Raw genomic sequence first — 20,965 nt, 5'->3', positions numbered from 1 at the left:
CCGGTTTCTCATCACTCCTCTCGCAAGATGTCCATCCGTGCTCATCAATAAGTTTGCATTCCATTGCTAGGTTTACCAAAATATGTGTCTGGTTCTCCAGGAAAATGCAGTTAATATGAAGGCCTTAGCTGACAGGCAAAATTCACTGAAAGAGAAGCTTGTTTTTAACAAAACCAGGACAGAAGTTAAACCAACAAAGTAGAGGTATATTTTCTGTGTATTTATGCAGCATTTTTTCTTATGTTGCCTGTGAGGCTTTTCAGCAGTATGTCATTATCCCCAACTGCATTTTTGCCTGTAGGTATTTATTTTGTCTCTACATGTATTATAAGTCAAATAAAAGCTAATGTAATAGAAAAGTTTTAGAAAATGCTCAAGTGAGCTGTAGGTAACACAGTTAGTTAATAAAGTTTGAATGTATTTACCTTAATCAGGCTCCAACTAAAGACACCATTTAAAAGGCAGATGATAACAGCAGCACTCCGTGAGACTGCAGGAGATTCACAAGAAGAGAGGAGGCAAAAGAAGGTTCAGCTCAAACGAGAAACACATTCCCAGTTAACCATTCGACCAACCTTAATCGGGATTTGCTGACAGAAAGAACTTCCAAACTTGCAGCTTCCAGATACTTACAACTAAATTATACAAAGCAGGGGCAAATATATTTTCAAGCAACAGTTAATTACTGGCAGGGATGAGCTCGATGTCTCATATATCTTCTGTTTCTGCTTTCAAACTACATTTGGATACACAACAACAAGCTCATCAAACTCATCCTGAGCACGGAGCTTCCATCCTAACCCTGAGAAATCCCACCAAAGCAAGAGCCAGCGGAGCTGCTGCTGCAGGAGCGGGGAGGACAACAGCAAACGTTCCTGGAAGAGCTGGTGGTGGGATGTGTGACAGAGCAGCACATCAACAGGCTGTTTGGTAAAACTGGGAAAGAGAAGGTCGGGAGCAGAACTGTGATGATCCTGTTGGAGACACTTGACTGAGTAGGGTCATAGGCCCATCTCCAGTATTCTCCACAGCTGGAGCAGATAAAACCTCCTGAAAAGGAGTTCAAATTTCTCCAAAGTGATACGTGGAGTCCAGAAAAATGACCAAACTAAAAAGATATCTCCATGCTGAAGTAAAGAAAGGTGATAGTTTGTCAAAACAAAATTCACTGACATGCCATGCCCCAAATAGCATGTGTTCTTACTATGTAAGTATTGAGCCCTAAAAATATGATCTGTATTTAGGCTTTGAATTATATCTAAAAGAGGAGGAAATTCTACTTAAACAGAGAAAATAGAAGAACTAAAGACCTGTGGAGAGCAGATAGCATAGATGGAGGACAACATGCAAACCACACCATCAGTACCCAACCCCAATATTCACCTGCATGATCCATGCCCAGTGACTCTCTTCTTGGGTACCCCATTTCTTCCTTCATCCTTTATTTGTTCTCTATTTGTTTTCTGGCCAGCAAAACATAATATAGAAAATAAAAGGGGCCTCAATGTGTAAAGGGAGGCAGCTATGTGCTAAGGAATTTGTAACAGCTTATCTAGAGACTCGGCTGAAGATGCTGCAGTTCTGAAGCAGCTCTATCCTAAATAGTTGTGGTGAAACAGAAAGGTGTTTGTGTCTCGCCAGGAGCAGCTGCATGGAAAGCCAGCCTTTGAGAACATAGAGAGTCCATTTACACAGCTATTACTCATAGATAACTGCAAAATAAATGAAAATTAAACTCACTACTGGGTAATAAATTTATCTTTCTCAAAATTAATAGCTTAGGTGGCCATAAATATGCATGAGAAAGGAGGAAGAAAAAATAGGAAAAAAAAGCCAGGTAAAACTCATCATTTGTTCCTTGGAGTATTGGATAATAGGAACTACAGCTGACTGACTGTGAAATTTAGTCTTTTCTATCTTTAGATATTACCTTTCAGTTCCGGAGTCTTTTCTCCATGTCTTCCCAGAACAAAAAACCCAAGAAATGAGAAATTACGAAGTCTATAAAACTTTTTTTTCTTTCAGTCTTCCCGAACTTGGTCAGTACTTCAGGATCTGGGTTGTCCTGCAATATGCTACGGGAAAACTTTCTTGATTTAAAACATTTTAGAGCATATGTGATCTAAAGAAAGTGCCTACTTATTCATGTACCCATAGCTAGAAAGAAGTAGATACCTTCTTCTTTTATCTCCATCAACACAATAAAACAAGGATAAAAGTTCTGAGACCCCTTGCCGGGGTTATAAAAATCAATAGAGCCAGTGGAAGGGGGTGTTTGAGACAAGCAAACATTAGGTGATGGTTCCTCAAGACAATTTGACAGAAACATCTGTTTCCTAATGCATGTATTTGCACTTGCCACATGTTTTGTACATCAGCAGGAAAGAAAGAGGAAAGGACAGGCCAAGATCTGCAGGTGTTTGTCCAGCACACGCTAAGGGCTGTGCTTGGAGCCCCTTGTGCTGCACTGCACTGTTTTTGCAGCACAAGTCTGAGCATTCTTAGATATTTCAAAACTATTGGTAAACCAGGAGCTCCTCACGTGGCCACAGAGATGTCACAGGGGCAGCTGAGTCGTGGGGGTCGAGTGCCTCTGTCACAAGAGAGCAGTGATTGTTCATGGATTAAACAAATGAAGAGTGAAACTACACTTACAGATGAGAGTTTTGGAAGAGCATAGAGGCTTTAGATGCACATTATCCTTTGCTATTTATAAATCCTTCATACTGCTAATGACAATAAAATGCCACATCACTTCTAGAAAAAATGTAGGGGAGTCTTCCCAAAAGTTTCTATGATGTTCTGTTAAAAAAAAAAAAAAAAAAAAGAAAAAAAAAAGAAAAAAAAAAGTGAAGATACAAATAAATGCTAGAAGGTACTTTGTAACACACAGCAATGACATTTGCTTATGATATGGATGAAGCAAACAGAAAATTATGTTGCCTGCCCAAGTCTGATAGAGATAATTGAACATGGGACGATAATATCCACATAACTGCTGTATGGGGAATGCAAAAGCCAATAAATACCTGTAGCTTGCAGCGAACATTGCCTGAAGTGAGACACCCATATCCATATTTATGTATTCAGAGCACTGAACATCTGCATAATTACCTGATGGACAGTCCCTTCCTAATTATAACTGTGTTAGTGTGGGCCAAGATTTTCAAAAGTAACTAGCAGACCTGGGGACATCACTTGTGTGTCTGACTTGAGATACTGCAAAAAAGAGCCTGTATTTCAGACCCTCTAGCTTTGATCTTTTGATAGCAATACATTGCATCATTGCCCTTGAGGTGTCTTCCTTCTGTAGCAAAGAAGGGAAATAAGAAGAAAAGTATCAGCCATTCTCACCTGCTTAATTGCCACTGTGAGCCAAATCCTTGCTGAAGCTGATACAAATCTGAATGATTTCCTCAAAGCGTAACACACTAGAGATCTATATTGCAGAGGTGCTTTCAGGACAATTCACAGTGAAATAAAGCTGTTTATAAATGAGAACACTGGAGACTTTAGAAGAGGTACACTCTTGAGGGAAATGGATTTATTTGCTGTATTTGTATATTGAGCCTTGCACTGTGTCTTCTGTGCTAGTATGTGCTTTATTTTCTGTTTGGTTTTACAATATCATGATGATTTTATATTTTTTTTAATCTTTTGATTCATATATTTTATTGAATGTTGCTACTTCTCTTGCTTTATCATCTCAGTCAACTCCAACACAACAAGGAGAGGGAGACGTAACCTATACAGTCCCAAAAAAACCCCCTTACAAAATACAAATACAGAGAGATGTGACCATAAAGAGCAAACTATGGCAGTCAGCAACCATGACAAAACCAGAAGCTACACAGTTTGAAGGGAAATTCTCTAGGCAAGCCAGGGTCTTGTTTGTCACCATAAGGTAGTTCACCGCACTGCAGAACAAACAGTAAATTTCTTCATCCATCTAAGCCCCCAAAAAAACTGCACTGAGAAGACACTGTTGTATTAACAAATCTTGCTGTCATTGCAATGTCTGTAAGGCACCATTTCTCTTTGAGTTGAACAACGTGAGTGTGGTAGGAAAACTGTGATGTCCACTTAGCCTCCAGCAGACCCAAGATTCATAGCCCTCTTCTATATCAAAAATTGAGAGGATTATCATTCCGGACATTGAGAATGGCCATCCTGCTATATTTTAATTAAGAAATGTAGCACTACAATTTAACAAAGGAGAAAAGTTCCATACCATGAATAAAATAACACCAATGTCAAGGCCCAGGACCATAATTAAAATGTTTGACAAGGTTCTTACAGGCTGTAGCACTGCCTCCAAAACAAGAAAATGCCAATATTTACAGGAAAAAATAAGTATAGAAGCTGTAAATAGCAAGTGACACTGCATGTGATAATGCAAGGTGAGGTGTGTTACAGAAATAAAATGTAACATGGCAGAAATGCAATTGTAAAGAGGAAAGGTAATCAGCTGAGCTGGTTGAAACTGATGGAAACAGAAGCTGTGTCCTGAACAGAGAAGTAGGGAAATCTGAGGAAGAGCAAGAAGAGCTTGGCTGTCTGATGCAGATTTTTATGAACAAAGCGAAATCCAGAAAACTTAGGCAGTCTGGGGCTGCAAAAAATAGGTGGGAAAGATGGGAAGTCCAGAAGCATCTTGTAAAGGTCTTAGGGATAAGCTGGGGCCACTACTTATTGCTGTCGGATTTTCTCAATAGTGGGTTGGGTCTTGTGAGGTACTATCTCTACAGGTTGTCCTGATACACTTGGAGGCATCCAGAAAGGCTATCTGGCTTCCAGCCTGGACCTTCATCTCAGCCTTTTCAGCTGCATTTCAGCTGAGACGTGCCCCATGCTGTTCCTGCTCTCCTCCTACAGCACCAGCACAAATGGTGGGCTTTCCAGAAGAAACACACGGTCCACTCTGGCCAGGTCTTTGACCCAAGTGACTGGAGAATCAGATCCAGGGCACCTACAGATATTTGAGATACGGTCCACGTGCCCCAGTGAACAACCTTTGGGGCTTACCTGAGGGAGCACAATGAAGCAAACCTGTCCTTGAGCTGTCTGTGCTGCAGTCACGAGAGAACTGGTATTTTAAGATTTTATGAAGGGTGCACCTGAGAGGCTTCTTTCACAGAGTCCTCATCTGAAGAGCTCCAGGCTTTCCATGCCAAACTTTCTATTAGTGTCTCAAATTACTCCAGGGCTTGCCAGGAGATCATCTTTTCCATCCAGTGTCTTGAGCAACTTTGTAGGATTTGGCAGGACATTTAGAGCCTGTGCTGTTGGCAAAAATAGCTTAAATTGTGCTAAGGGGCAGCAGAAAATTAGGTGTATATGTGTGTTGGGGGTTGAATGTCCAAAACTAGGCTTTTGAGCTCTGAACTAGAAGGATGTTGCTTGCTGCAACTGGTAGGGCTCCTTGTAAATTTTTATAACACCAGAAATAAAAGTGGCAAATCCCAAATCTTCCAATTAATAAAGAAATCTGAGACAGAATCACCAGTCAGGAGGCTGATCACTCATTGTGCTTCTGCACATAGACTATTCAGATGGGGAAAACCAGGCAGCAGTGGTGGAAACGAAGGCTTCCCAAAAAGAACTGGTCTTAGAAAGAAGAGGACCAGGGAAGTTGTGGATGCCCCATCACTGGAAGTGTTCAGGGTCGCATCGGATGGGGCTATGAGCAACCCAGTCTAGTGAAAGATGCCCCTGATGATCTAGGTGATCCCTAAGAGTCCCTCCCAACCCAAACCATTCAATGATTATGTGAATATGAAGAAGGTGAAAATTCTGGCAAGTGATTCTGGAAGTGAGGAAGATCCTGGAGATGGGGGATGGACACAAGCCCTAGAGGATGCCCAGGGACCTCAGTCTGTAATGCACACAACGGGGAACTGCAGGACCAACCAACAAAACTTTATGCCCAGCCTCCCTGCTGGGTGGGCAAGTCAGGACTTGGTGAAAGTAGTACTGTGGGGAAGTGGGAGAATGAACACGTGAGATAACAGAGCTGGGTAAAAGCTCTCAGCTCACTGGCAAATAAAACCCTGTATCCAGATCCACTACGGGTTGTCACTTACAACCATCACGCTTGTGGGCAGCAGACACATGGCCTCATGTTTGGTTGGGTCTACCAAGCCAACAGGGACCTCACCATGGATTTACTGGGCCTGTAACCATTACACCTGCATTCCATAAGCTCACAGGTCCAACACCTGTCTGGGGGCTGTTGTGCCACTGTTGCAGGTGATCTTTGGACACCATTGTTAGTGTGATCTGTGGCGCCACTGTAACATAAAGGGGACATGTGGCTTAAGAAGCCTTCCAAGGAACTTTCCTGCTTCCTGCCTAAAGTAACAACCACAACAACAATTGAACATACCTTGTTTCATTTCTTAGGTAACTCTGCTGGATGCAGACACGTATTCTTATCAACATCACTGCCAACTGAGTCTTTAAACTCCCTCTGATCCTCATCTTCCAAAATTAACTGTGCCAACTGGGTTCAACAAAACAAGCAGAAATTTGAGATTCTCAAATAACCTTAATTCAGCCTTGCATTTATGATATAGAGGTGTTTTGAATGAATAAAGTAGATTATAAATAACAGCCCATAGCATGATGACAAGCAGCATGACTGACTTGAAAACAGAGCAAGCCTTGTACTCCGAGCCAGGAAAGATCACTGGATGCAAGGTATAGCAGTGACTTGCAAGAAAATTGCTTAGGCAGGAAGAGAATGGGTAATTTTAATAAGTATATAAGAAATATATTTATGTCTATATAAAAATAAGAACCTTTCATGCAAGCTGACATGAATTCAGCAATTATAAGAGCAGTATATAACTTTAAATGACATTAGGAAAAGGTTCTTCGCCCAGAGGGTGCTGAACACTGGAACAGGCTCCCCAGGGAGATGTCACGGCCCCAAGCCTGACAGTGTTCAAGAAGAGACTGGACAACACCCTCAGACACACGATGTGAACTGTGGGGTTGTCCTGTGCAGGGAAAGGAGTTGGACTCGATGATCCTTGTGGGTACATTCCAACTCAGGACATTCAAGGCTGTGGAGATTAAAATAAAGTAGTACCCATGTCGTAAAATCCAACATATATGCAGAAAAAAACACATATCACATACTCTTTCAAGGATGGCTTGCAATGCTGATGAGGTGAAAGATGCCATGTTCTCACCAGACAGACTTATTCCCTGGGTACAGCTGAGTCATATGTAGTCACTTCAGTGCTAACAAGTTTGTTGAGCTCTAGGCTGACACCTCCAGAGCTTGTCCAGGGATGTGAATGAATGGATCCTCTCCTTGTGTACCAGCTGAATTGCTCCAGTACTTTCCACCAATGTGAACTCATTAACAGCAAGTGTCACAGGCTTTGAAGAAGATGGTGTAGCACAAGTTACACTGAGAGACTAACTAATGCTGGCAACAATTTTATTAACCATGATGAAGTATGAAAGACAGAGAACTGAACCTGGTTTCCCAGGAGCCTGGTTTCTCAAGACTAGCAGCTGAAAACAACAACAAAAATATTCTGTTCTGCAAAGCAATTGTATAAGATATGAAAATGGACCAAAAAAAATGAATAAACTCTGAACTTTCCAATGGCATTTTTATGTCAACATTTAGAGGAATGGATACTTTAAAGGTGATTTATGTGGATTTTGGGGTGTCTGCAGTATCATTTTGAAAAGCTGCCAAGAACTACAATACAGAGTAATCAATTCTCCCTAAGTATCTGTGTTCAGACGCAGGTGGGGATGCTTCCCAAACAAGACTTTGTTTCTGAGAACCGCTGCTAAAACAGTACTGAAAGGACTACACTGGCTACAGTAGTTTGAATTCAGTCCTTTAGAGTCAAATCCATTAGGCCACCAGTCAAAGACTGTCCAGCACCAATTACCCATGGAATTGAATTATTTACATTGGAAAAGACCTTTAAGATCATCAAGTGCAACTGTCAACCTAGCACTGCCACGTCCACCACTAAACTATGTCTCTGAGTACCACATCTACACATCTTTTAAACACTTTCAGGGATGGTGACTCCACCACCTCTCTGGGCAGCCTGTTCCAACGCCTGACAACCCTTTCTGGGAAGAAATATTTCCTAACATCCACTCTAAACCTCCCCTGGCACAATTTGAGGCCATTTCCTCTCATCCTATCACTTGTTACCCAGGAGAAGAGACCAACCCCCTCCATGCTCCAACCTCCTTTCAGGCAGTTGCAGACAGTGATAAGGTCTCCCCTCAGCCTCCTTTTCGCCAGGCTGAACAGCCCCGGTTCCCTCAGCTGCTCCTCATCAGACTTGTGCTCCAGACTCCTCACCAGCCTTGCTGTCCTTCTCTGAACTCTCTCCAGCACCTCAATATCTTTCCTGTAGTGAGGGGCCCAAAACTGAACACCATATTTGAGATGTGGCCTCACCAGTGCTGAGTACAGGGGGACAAACACTGCCCTGATCCTGCTGGCTATACTATTCTTGATACGAGCCAGGATGTTGTTGGCCAATTTTTAAAATAAATATAGTTAAGTCACTCACAAAATTTAAGAACTGAAAACTCAGGTTAAAAGGACTTGGACTCTCAGAAGGGTTGCTGAAAGCCAACTTCTAAAAGTGCATGTCCCTCACAGCTAAGTCCAAGAGGGAATTTGAACATAGGCGTTGCTTTTGCTCATCCTTCAGACAGGTAAGGATTCAAATTCTTCTTGATTGCCAGGAGACCAAAATCCATCTTCCCACTCCAACAGCTACAGTCTCTCTGCTGGTGTTGGAGGACTTCTTGTTTATAAAACACATTTTTTGGTGGATCACTCTCAAGGACATTTGTATAACACTTTATGTAAATTGTATTTATACAGGCAACTCTATAATGGGTTGTGTGTCTCTGGATGCCTCCCTGAGCACATCTGCAAAGGGCCTTGGATTGAAATATGGAATACAGGCACTTATGCAAAATTGGCATCCAATATCACAGTATCACAGTATGTTCTGGATTGGAAGGGACCTCAAAAGATCATCTAGTCCAATCCCCCTGCTGGAGCAGGAACGCCTAAGTGAGGTTGCACAGGAACATGTCCAGGTGGGTCTTGAATGTCTCCAGAGAAGGAGACTCCACAACCCCCCTGGGCAGCCTGTTCCAGTGCTCTGTCACCCTTACTGAGAAGAAGTTTCTTCTCAAATTTAAGTGGAACCTCTTGTGTTCCAGCTTGATCCCATTGCCCCTTGTCCTATCATTGTTTGCCAACGAGAAGAGCCTGGCTCCATCCTCATGGCACTCATCTTTTATATATTTATAAACATTAATAAGGTCACCCCTCAGTCTCCTCTTCTCCAAACTAAAGAGACCCAGCTCCCTCAGCCTTTCCTCATAAGGGAGGTGCTCCACTCCCTTAATCATCTTGGTTGCCCTACGCTGGACCCTCTCCAGCAGTTCCTTGTCCTTCTTGAACTGAGGGGCCCAGAACTGGACACAATATTCCAGATGGGGTCTCACCAGGGCAGAGTAGAGGGGAAGGAGGACCTCTCTTGATCTACTAACCACCCCCCTTCTAATACATCCCAGGATGCCATTGGCCTTCCTGGCCACAAGGGCACAGTGCTGGCTCATGGTCATCCTGTTGTCCACCAGGATCCCCAGGTCCCTTTCCCCTACACTGCTCTCTAATATGTAATTTCCCAACCGATACTGGAACCTGGGGTTGTTCCTGCCCAGATGCAGGACTCTACACTTTTCCTTGTTAAATTTCATTAGGTTATTCCCCGCCCAACTCTCCAGCCTGTCTAGGTCTCGCTGGATGGCAGCACAGCCTTCTGGCGTGTCAGCCACTCCTCCCAGCTTAGTGTCATCAGCAAACTTGCTGATAGTACACTCTATTCCCTCGTCTAAGTCGTTAATGAATATATTGAATAATACTGGCCCCAGTACTGACCCCTGAGGTACTCCACTAGATACTGGTCTCCAACTAGACTTCGCACCATTGACTACCACTCTCTGGCTTCTCTCCTTAAGCCAGTTTGTAACCCACCTCACTACTCTATTGTCTAGACCACACCTCTGCAACTTAGCAACTAGGATGCTGTGGGAGACTGTGTCAAAGGCTTTACTGAAGTCAAGGTAGACCACATCCACGGCTCTGCCATCATCCATCCACCTTGTAACATTCTCATAAAAGGCTATGAGGTTGGTCAAGCATGACTTACCCTTGGTAAAGCCATGCTGACTGCCCCTAATAACCTTCTTATCCTTGATATGCCTTGAGATAGCACCAAGGATAAGTTGTTCCATTACTTTCCCAGGGACAGAGGTGAGGCTGACCGGTCTATAGTTACCCGGGTCCTCCTTCTTGCCCTTTTTGAAGATTGGAGTGACATTTGCTTTCCTCCAATCCTCGGGCACCTCTCCCGTTTCCCAAGACTTGGCAAAGATGATGGAGAGTGGTCCAGCAATGACCTCAGCCAGCTCCCTCAGCACCCGCGGATGCATCCCATCTGGACCCATGGATTTATGGATGTCCAGTCTATTTAATTGCTCCTTAACCCAGTCCTCATCAACTAAAGCAAGCTCCTCCATTGACCTCGCTTCATCTGGGGTCTCAGGGGTACAGGGCTCCCCAGGACAGCCTCCGGCAGAGTAGACAGAGACAAAGAAGGCATTCAGTAATTCTGCCTTCTCTGTATCTTCCGCCACCAGGGCACCCACCCCATTCCTCAGTGGGCCTACATTGCCTCTGGTATTAGTTTTATCCGCTATGTATTTGAAAAAGTTCTTTTTGCTGTCCTTGACCCCTCTCGCCAGCTGTAATTCTAAGGAGGCCTTGGCTATCCTAGCTGCCTTCCTACATCCTCTAACAGCAGCCTTATATTCCTCCCAAGTGGCCAGCCCCTGCTTCCATGACCTGTAAACTCTCCTCTTCTGCTTGAACATACCCAATAGATTCCTATTCAACCACGCAGGCCTCCTGGCTCCCTTCCTTGACTTCCTACGTGTGGGGATGCTCTGATCCTGAGCGCGGAAGAAGCAATCTCTGAATGCAATCCAACTCTCTTGGGCCCCTTTTCCTTCAAGCAGTCTTGCCCATGGGATTTCCCCCAGCAATTGCTTGAAAAGGCCAAAGTTAGCCCTGCTAAAGTCCAGGGTTGCAATTCTACTTGCTATTCTGTTCCTGCCACACAAGATGCTGAACTCCACCATCTCGTGGTCACTGTAACCCAGGCAGCCCTCAACCTTTACTGCTTCGACCAGACCCTCCTTGTTAGTGAGGATGAGATCCAGCAGTGCACCTCTCCTAGTCGGCTCCTCCACCATCTGCATGAGGAAGTTATCATCAATGCACTGGAGGAATCTCCTGGACTGTGGCTGGCTGGCTGAATGGTCCTTCCAGCAAACATCAGGGAAGTTAAAATCACCCACAACAACCAGGGCCTGTGACTGCGAGGCCACTCTCAGCTGCCCATAGAAGGCCTCATCAACTTCCTCAGCCTGATCTGGTGGCCTGGAGAGAACATGAAATCTTATGCTGCCACTTTTGCTTCCAATGAGTAATTTCAAATTTAGATAAAAAGTACAGAACTTTAACATTGGTTTCTTCCATACCTAATTATCCAACACTTCATACTTAAAATTAAGGCCAAGTCCATACCAAGTATATAGGAGCTTGTCCAATTTTAAAAAGTCTGGGTGTTTCTTTGCAGTTTTCCAAATAGGAACAGGAATTCCTGGCTGCCTTTGTACATTTAGAAATTAATACATTTCCTAAAGCACCTCTAAAAAGATGCAGAAGCCTAACTTTAAGTGTCCCTTCATGAAAAACCTTGGAGTGGAGGTGGGATTTTTCAGGAGTGTCTATGCGACTTTGAAGTGAGGTTTATTATCAATGAAAAGTCAGTTCTTTTGTCACTTGCCAGTCCTTAGATAACTTCAACAGAAAAACAAAGGTAAATTCTGCACTAAAATAGCCATTGCTCCTAGTGATGTAGTAATGGTGACAGGCAGGATAACAGTGAGTTAGCAGGATAATATTACAGTAACCTTTATTAATACAGAAGATTTAAGTTACAGAACATTAGGCAAACCCACCCTCTTACTTCCCCAATATTTGAGGATGAACCATTACAGACAAGAAAACAATCCAGTTACTTATAGTGCAGCTAATGATTAATTTACACAAAAACTCTTAACAATATTATACTGTAAAATATAAGTGCATGTACAGTATATAAATACAATAGCTTTCAGTTCCTTGTCAGGAACATAATCCAATCACATACATTTTTCAGTTTAATTTAGCTTATGCTAAAGTAGATTTCCATCTTAAATATGTACTAATGTAAACCATACCTAATAAATCTCTCAGTTTCACTCCCTGCATCTTAACTTGCAATTTATACTACAGTACTTTAAAAGCTGAAGGAACACTCTTATTATTCAGAAGAGGTTTCTGTCAGAATTTCCTGTCTCTTAAATCTTTGGCAATGTTTCACAGGAACACTCTTATTATTCACACTTAGTAGTTTTTTCACTACATGACATTTTAGTCTTATCCAAAGCAAGATACTCTGTTTCCTGACTCTTTCTATTTGAAAGAGTTCGCCACACGAATGCACTATATGAGTGTTGAAATAACGAAAATCCTACACTGTAGGAGAAAATCGACATTTTGCAAAGCATATTAATAAGCATTTTAAAGATTCAAAAGATACAACATCGTCAGACACAGTAACACTGGCCCACTGCACAAATGTGCTACTTCATACCTGGTTGGCCAGTGGCAACACGTGTCTGAAAATCTGCTCTTGACAGGCTGGTCCATAGTCAGACATGGCATAAGATGTGTCAGGGTCTGTATTTGGGCCAGGTTTGGGCAAGGTTATCCAAACTTTGATGGCTAAGATGAGGTTGTTCAAAGCTACCAACCTTTTAAACAAGTCACCTGACTTTCAAGAAGATATGTTGTGTTCACCTGGGCACCAAGGCCACCTATTTATGCTCTAGTTCCCTGCTCAGCAAATCTTCGTTGATGGAACCATGTCAGTATTCACTTGCACCAGCCAAAAATCACCACCAAACTCTGAACTGGTCAAGTCCTTCTGCACCCTGGCAGAGGCACCTCCTCAGAGCTGCTCGCTACGGCACAGTCGATGCAGAACCAACGATATGAGTGGACTTGACAGTCCTTTATTCTCCAAACACATATGGTAGAAAGATGCAAAACTAACAGGAAAAACGTCTCTCATTTGAATCCTATCAGTCCTACTAAAAATGGTCCATGTAGAAGTATTTAATGTCAAGTAAAATATGCTGCACAGAAATATATTCTATCAGCATGTAGTGTATGGTTTAGGTAAGCAACAGATTCATTTTGAAACAGACGGAAAAACTTAAGATTCAATGTTTTTAAAAACAGCCTAAAGACTAAAAACGCTGTAAGACTAAAAGCTGAAGGAACCTTTTGCCTCTCCGCTAACTACCTGTGTCTGCTCCTCTGTGGCACTTTCATATGAAAGGTTAATTCTATACTTTGAAGTGCCTGACAAGTATTTAACTTTGTTCATGCTAAAATGAAAAAAAGAGAATTGCTCAGGACTATTGCTTGAACAAATACATTCAGTTTGAACTATATGCAGTAACCAATCCCTATCAGAAATGCCCTTATTCACACAGAGGTGAAAGTGCTCAAATGCAGTCACCACATGGTAGACGATTAGAGAAATACTCTCAAGAAAGAATATAAATATAGATATTTCTAGCAGTATATTATTCTAGCATTGTAGCGCCAAATGGTTGATTACCAAATGGTAGATTTCTGAGGAATATACTGAAGGCAAGTAAAATATTACATATGTTTCTATCTCAATTTGTATGAATACAGTAGAGAAGTTTTGGCATACAATATTTCTTGAGTGAATGTTATAATTAAATATATCCCTTACAAAAAGGAGTCTCTTTGTAACAGAAATGAGTATGATAAATACAGTTCTATTACTGTACAAAATATAGAGTGTTTTTAGAAAACAAGATCAAAACTATAGCTTTAGCATTTAGAGTGAAATTCATTTATGAGGCATGAGTGAGAAAGTCAAATATGAACCCTGAAAACCAGGGTTCCAGCTGGGGACTCAGCATGCAGGCCTCCTGAACAATACTAATTTCTACCCAATTACCAACTTATCAGCTCGTCCTTTTTTTCTTCCAAAATGGACAGAAGCAGCAAAAATCAGTAAAGGGCATGTTAGATCCTATTTAAGACAGAAGATAAGAATGCAAAAATAATTATTATATGTTCCAGTAAAAATACACATTAGGAGTCTACAGACTTCTAGTAACAGGTAAAAAAAATACAGTATTTCATATGTTTGTATAGTTGAAATTAAGGTTAAAGAAATGGTGTAAAAAACAGGTCAGGAGTTACCAAAACGTACAAAAATAAATGACTTTTTGTTTGTGGTGTTGAATGTTTTTGCATTGCTGAAGAAAGTAATATTGCTCTGCTAAAATACATCTTGTAACTTTTGATTCAAAATCCAAAGGGGATATATATTATTACTTTCTAAAAAAGTATCACATTTCCACATGTATACTCTCCATCTCATATAAACCACACCTCTCTACAAAGTCCCAGTACTTGAAAACAAGTCCGGAGATAATGCACTTCTTCAGACAACCTGTGGCAGGTGGTGCGGGCAGGAGAAAGGGCTTCCAAGCAGACACCCCTGCTGCTCACAGCCCTGGGGAGTCACAAGTTCTCTCACAAATAACCCACAGCTTATACATGTGACAGTACAGCAGAAGCTCCACTGCAGAAAATAGTGTCTCATCCTTTCCTTTCTCATACAGAAATTAACGCCTTGAATCTTTAATCTGCTCTGGGCAGTCAGAGCTTCGTGGCTCTACGGAGTATCTGTCGCCATCTCCTTGGAGCAGGGCTCTGGCCATGCTGAACAGCTCCTGGTACAGGAACATATAGGAACAGATCATGCAAGATGGCAAGAACACTCCTAACTAGCTACCTTTTGGTCTAATAAAAGATCCAACCTTTATGTCTAAACCTTACTTTACAGGATTGTCCATTCTTCAACTTAAAATGTTTGGCATAAAAAAAAGCCTTTATGCTTACTGTCGTGTAACCCACCACCAGCAGTGGTCTGTGATGCTGACCAGGGAGGGTTTGGTCCTTCCAGTTGCTTGAAAAACTCCTTCAGAGTCAATAGGAAAAGACTGAACAAGAGTGATGGTCATTCTGCACAGAGCCCTCTGATTCCAGACATACCAGCTCCCAGGAACCCAAGCCGGGCAACTGCAACCGCCCAAAAGCTTTTCGACAGCAAACATTCAAGTCCCCAGAATGGAAATGAAGTGGAAATGAAACACAGGGCTGCTCTTTTCTAAGACTAGAGAGTCTCTGGTTCACCAGGGTGCAATTCACCAAGAGAAGGTCTGTGCATCACTGAGCTCCCACTTGAACCCTTACAACAGAGCTGGCGTGAGAACAGCAGTGCCTAGACTTGGCGCCTAGATATGATGGATGGACTGACTTTCAGCTTTTGTGAGGAGAAAAGCATCTTGACATCCTTATAAAAATTATTTTTTCTTGCAAATAACCTATCATGGTATTAGCCTTCTATTTTCATGGCTACATTTTAAATCCTGACATCAATTCAGTTTTCCACTAGATGAACAGAGGTTGAGAGCAAAGGGGTTAATTCAGGTAGCAGATGGGAAAGAACGAAGGAAAGAACAAACAACAGAGTGAGAAGGGACTGTATGCTATTTTTCAAAAATACATATATATTCTATCTGAATTTGTCCCATATGTAGGTTTGCCATCCATCTGGGGTTCCTTGTTAAGGAACAAAATAGTTCACAGTGCCTGGTTATTACTATAAACCAGCCATCCGGTTTGTAACATTTAAACCCGCAGAGATGCTCTCTGTCGCGTTAGCCACCACTGTAGATGCAGGATAAATGATTTCTTCAACTGTCACATATGTCCCTGTTAAAAATCCAACAACTCCAACGACTGCTACAAAAATATCTTTAAATATTGTCCATAAACTTAAGTTTTCCTTGTAGAAAGTGAGAATTTCGACCAGAGGCGGCAGAATGAGTGCCAGAGTGCTGCTGCTGACAGCTCCCACAAAAGAAATCACCAGGTCCAGACGAGGGATCAAAACCGCTACAGCACCTAGAATAGAAGAGTAACAATGGCTTCAGATTCAACACCCTCAAGAAAAACAAAACCATGGCAAACACATAAGCTACTGCTTCAGTCTTTTAAGAAAGTTGTATTCACTATTTTTCCAGCTACGAGTGCTGTGTACCATATAGATTATTGCATGTACTTGTGAGTGTGATACATCTTCATGCTCATCTGAGACACTCAGTTTCCATTCTGACTTTCTGCATGAGCTGGCAGAGCTTCAAGTTAAAATCTTTTTGTACTTAAAGGGTAAAAAATTTGGCCTGCAAATCACAGAGAAATGAGAAATATGAAATTGTATGGGGATTATTTATTTTTTCCATCATTGTTGAGTTTTTAAGATGAAAGAATGAAGTTCAGGAAGGGCAACATGCTGCCCAGGAGACACAGGCAAAAATACATTACCCTTAATTACTATATATTACTAATAATCTAGAAGTGCCATAAAATTACTCAAAATGAACCAAACTCGCTGGCCACTTGGCAGTCTCACAATTATTTAAGTCGCTTTTACTTACAAACTTACCTCTTGAAAAATCTTGGTCTATACAATTGCATTCAATTTGTAAAACAACACTCTAACAGTTGCCCAGTTAACTAAATGAGAACATCCCAAGGCTGCACACAAGGCCCACTGAGCCTCTTAGCACAGCGTGGTGGGTCTCACCTCCTGCAACCGAACCATTCACAGGAACAGAACCCATCACGTTGGACCAGAACCGCTTCTGGTTTTAACCCCTTTGGCTGGCAAGCTTAGGTAAGGTACCCCAGTACTAACTCAGATACACCCATTCTCACATCATGATTTCAGTCCTGTTTAGAAAACAGCTTTCAAAGGTCAGCTGAGCACATGCCTCTATAGGATCCCCTGTACGTGGTGGAAATGTCATATTTCTTTTCCATGGACATATCACCTTCTAGCTGTCAGACATAAACATCTGCAGCATCTGCCTGCTTGCCATCTTCTATTGCTTCTCATCAGGACAAGAAAGCAATTTGGAAGAAAGGGAATGGGGAAAACTGCTGTAAAAGCCACCAGCAAATAAAAAATACAACATAATATATTTTGTTTCTTCCATACATCCTTTCTTAACTCTTACACCATAACAACAGCATGTTTAGCTTTAGAGCAACTCCTCCACCAACCAAATGTTATGTAAACAATGTTTATGGCGGTAAACAAATGGAACAAGCAGGAAGGAAATCCTCACACAACATGTGAGGATGAAAAACAGAAGGTGTATATCAGCTTTATAAATTCTAAAGATGAGCTTTCTATTTGCAGAGCATCTTTGCTGTGAGCTGAATGCCACCAGCTGCCTTGAATTTTGATAACTTCGATTCTGAAAGGCAACATACTCAAATTATGTCAGGTTTGATGCCCTCCATTCAAAATATCTTACTTGGGAAAAACTGTATTGGTGAATACACTCAAAATTCACTTGCAGAGCACAACAGTTATTTGCTGCTATATCAGGTAACCATTTGCTACGTATTTTAATAAAAACTCTAACTTCAAGAGATCTCGCTTAAAAAGGAGATAAGAAGGTATGAGTCCACAGAAGGATAACAGCCTGATCTGTTTGAAAGAAGCATATCGTGCACAGATCTGCCAAGAAAAATCAATTAACTTGGTCATGCTTGTCATGACTATAGTTTATTAGCAATCTGTGATTTTTACAGAGATCTGAGGCACCACATAGCCAAAGGAAGCCTGGGCAGAGACACAAGTGTCCTTCAGGAAACCTTAGAAATACCTTGACACTCAAAAATAGATAAGCAAAGTTTTCTACCTCATTGTTAAACTGGACCTACTCAGTGCCAAACTGTTTCTTCCAATGCATGAATACATATAAAGACTGGAAACGTCACATTTACACATTATCTAGGATGAAGCTGGATGAAATGAGAAAGGAATCATGCCAAAGTCTACAAAACTCACAAAACAGCTACCTCTATAGCTTTTGCAGCCATAACTCCTCTCAAGCACCATGAGTGCCCCAACAACCAGGGAAGAGCGCTCAGACCACACTTGTAGTCACTACCATTTAAGAGAATGAATCTTGTTGGCAATTGCTAACCTAAAGATATGTAAATCCTTTCAGGTTTAGGTCAGTCTGCTCCTCTAACAAAGATAAGAGTGACTTGCACAATTAGTTGAGTCTCGCTTTAGTACGTATCTTGAGATGCTGGATAAAGGGTCCTTTAGCTGAATGTTGCTCATTATATGCTAAAATTACTATGCAACCAATATGCAAATGTGTAACCAATTGGCTCTTTAGGACTGCCATGAGTAGGGATAAGATTTTGTATATAATGGTTGTTACTTTCTTGCTGTTGTGCTGGGTTTATTCCAGCATCCAGACTTGTGCAACTCTGTAATAAACAGTATCTCGTTTCTGTGTGCTAAAATTTGGCTTAATTGCACATTGGGTGACAGAATCCTATTTTTGGGACAACAGACTGACCAGGAAGCGTGCTTGGTGCTTCCACAGCAATGTACAGTTCATATATAACTGAAAAGTGCAGCTGAAGTACATTTGCAATGACTGCTGAAATTCTCAGCTAGTGAATACGTTGAATGTGTTCTTGTGAAGCAAAAGAGGGGGCTGCACATTTATTATCTTGCCACTTTAATAGATGTAGTGGGTGTAGTCATTAAATATAGATTTGCAACTTCTGCAATAGACCTCTTTCAATGCTACATGTGTCCAGAATTTAGAAGGTACTCATTAATTTATAGTTCATAGTTTTGTTTGGAACATTCTGCTTTATTACAAATAATAAGATTACTTTTCATACTTTTTTTTAAAATTGGAAAAAATAAGAGCACAGTTTATAATTGCTTCAGGTTATAGAAAAGCAAAATGCTTTGGTGTGGATCTCATAAAAAAATCTGTTCAGTTCACATACATTTGTGTGAAACTGGATATTGCTGTGGGAGGCAGTTTGGAAATGTGTTTCAAGGTTTTAATTAGTGTCTTATTTATCCTCTAACATCCAAGAGAAATAAAACTCATGTTTCTTATCTACCAAAGCATGTCCTCAAGAGTTCAGAGAGGGGCCCAAGTTTCCAGGAGAAGTAAACAAGGGCCATTCCTACAGGCAGAGAGCCTGGTCTTCCCAGCCACACACAGGTTTTAAAGTAGAGAATCAAGAAGAAATTCTGAATCTTTATCAACAGTCATGAAACTTTCTGGTTTGGAAGCCCTGGGAAGCTCAGCTGAAGAAGGAAGTCCTACAATATCAAAATGAGACACATTTATTGGCCAACAGTTAAACTGTCTTCAGGTTCGAATAAAAGAGCAAGAGCCACATGAACAAAGCATCCCACAGAGACAACAAGTTTCCAACATATTAATTCTACCTTAAACTCTACAGCCTAATCTCAAAAACTAGTAATGATGGATTTCCCAGCCTGTCTCAGCCATGGAGTCACCCATTTGTTGCAGTTAGGGCTTTTTTAGGGGAGAAATACTATAGCAGAATGCCTCTATTTTCTTAGGGAACAGATTCCAGTGGAAAGACATTTTACTCTGTTTATATTATAGTGTTGCTTCTTTTACAACTTCCTCTCCTTGTTACAGAAACAGTGCATCACTAATCAGACCTGCTTGCTGAAGTGATTTCAGAAGAAGTTTTGCCATCTCATTACTACTCACCCTAAGTGCATTATAACTGCAGATGAAGTCAAATATGTGATTATCATATTCCAATACTTCCTCTAGTAATCAAATATTGAGTTACTTTATTTCTATCAAAAAGTAATGCATATGCCATGCTAAATCCTTGAGCAAGTTGGGCACTATTGTAATTAGGATATATGGATCTAAGTAAAAACTGAATTATAATTTTGGTCCTATCCATACACAGGTCAGAAGCAAAACACATTCTGACTTCATCAGGAGAATTTAATGATACAGCTCACTTAAAAAAGCCATTTTTTCCATGTTTCCAGTAGGATTTAATTTATTTATAAGTATCTTATAGGAAGCCAGAAAGCAATTTTGACATTTAAAAGGCTCATGATATTGGTAATTTCTACTAAATTTTATTTTAGGCTAGTAATAAAGCTATTTAATATTTCTTTCCTAAAGTCATTTCCATGTTCTGTACATGACTGACATCTCGCACCTTGGCTTGCAGAGAGGCAAAACAGTGCATGCTGTGCCACAGATAATACCTGCACACTGCAGACATATTGAGAGAGCCACACTAAATCATTTAACTCTTTTACAAAACTGTAACATACTACATCACAATTAAAACAATTCACATTTTAAAAATAAGCTACAAAATCTAACAAAATTTAGTATTTTTTTAAAAAGCTGTCCGTTCCTTTAAATAAATGACAAAAAATAATGCCTTCCTTGAGAGTTCCGCAGTGGGAAATGAACTGTGTTTTGATATGTATGTACAAAAGAATATGAGACCAAGTAGAAATCTGTTACTTATCTGAAGATAAACTAATGCAAATAATCACTTAAGAGCACTTGTGAATAATTTACAGAGCTTGCACATGGGTAGAAAGAAATCTACATACTGATAATGCAGTTTAAAAAAATTATTTTAGATGAAGATCCTGATATTATTGTGATTCAGAAAATTATTTTTTCTGGCAAGAGATGTTAATTAACCTGGGTTTGAGGTGGCGTTTGTTTTACCTGTTCTTTGAGACATCAAAAGACTGTCAGATACATACAGAAGATAATTTCTTTAAAAATTATTTAGATTCAGTCTTCACCA

At 40.9% G+C, this 20,965-nt stretch overlaps 1 protein-coding gene across 1 annotated transcript in view; it reads right to left on the bottom strand.

Annotated features, from left to right (window-relative positions):
- Window positions 1–15,899: 15,899 nt before the first annotated feature.
- SLC36A4 (solute carrier family 36 member 4) overlaps window positions 15,900–20,965 on the bottom strand; it is a gene marked incomplete at both ends in the record, with an annotated part of 103,814 nt that continues 98,748 nt past the window's right edge. The window contains one exon of the mRNA XM_080338630.1: window positions 15,900–16,204. Coding sequence (XP_080194756.1) covers window positions 15,900–16,204 — 305 coding nt within the window. The remainder of the gene's footprint in view (window positions 16,205–20,965) is intronic.

Source organism: Nesoenas mayeri, assembly GCF_963082525.1.
Source record: "Nesoenas mayeri genome assembly, chromosome: 1".
NCBI classification, from domain to species: Eukaryota; Metazoa; Chordata; class Aves; order Columbiformes; family Columbidae; genus Nesoenas; species Nesoenas mayeri.
The sequence above is the reverse complement of the archived record's forward strand: the minus strand, read 5'-3'. Positions and strand labels throughout refer to the sequence as shown.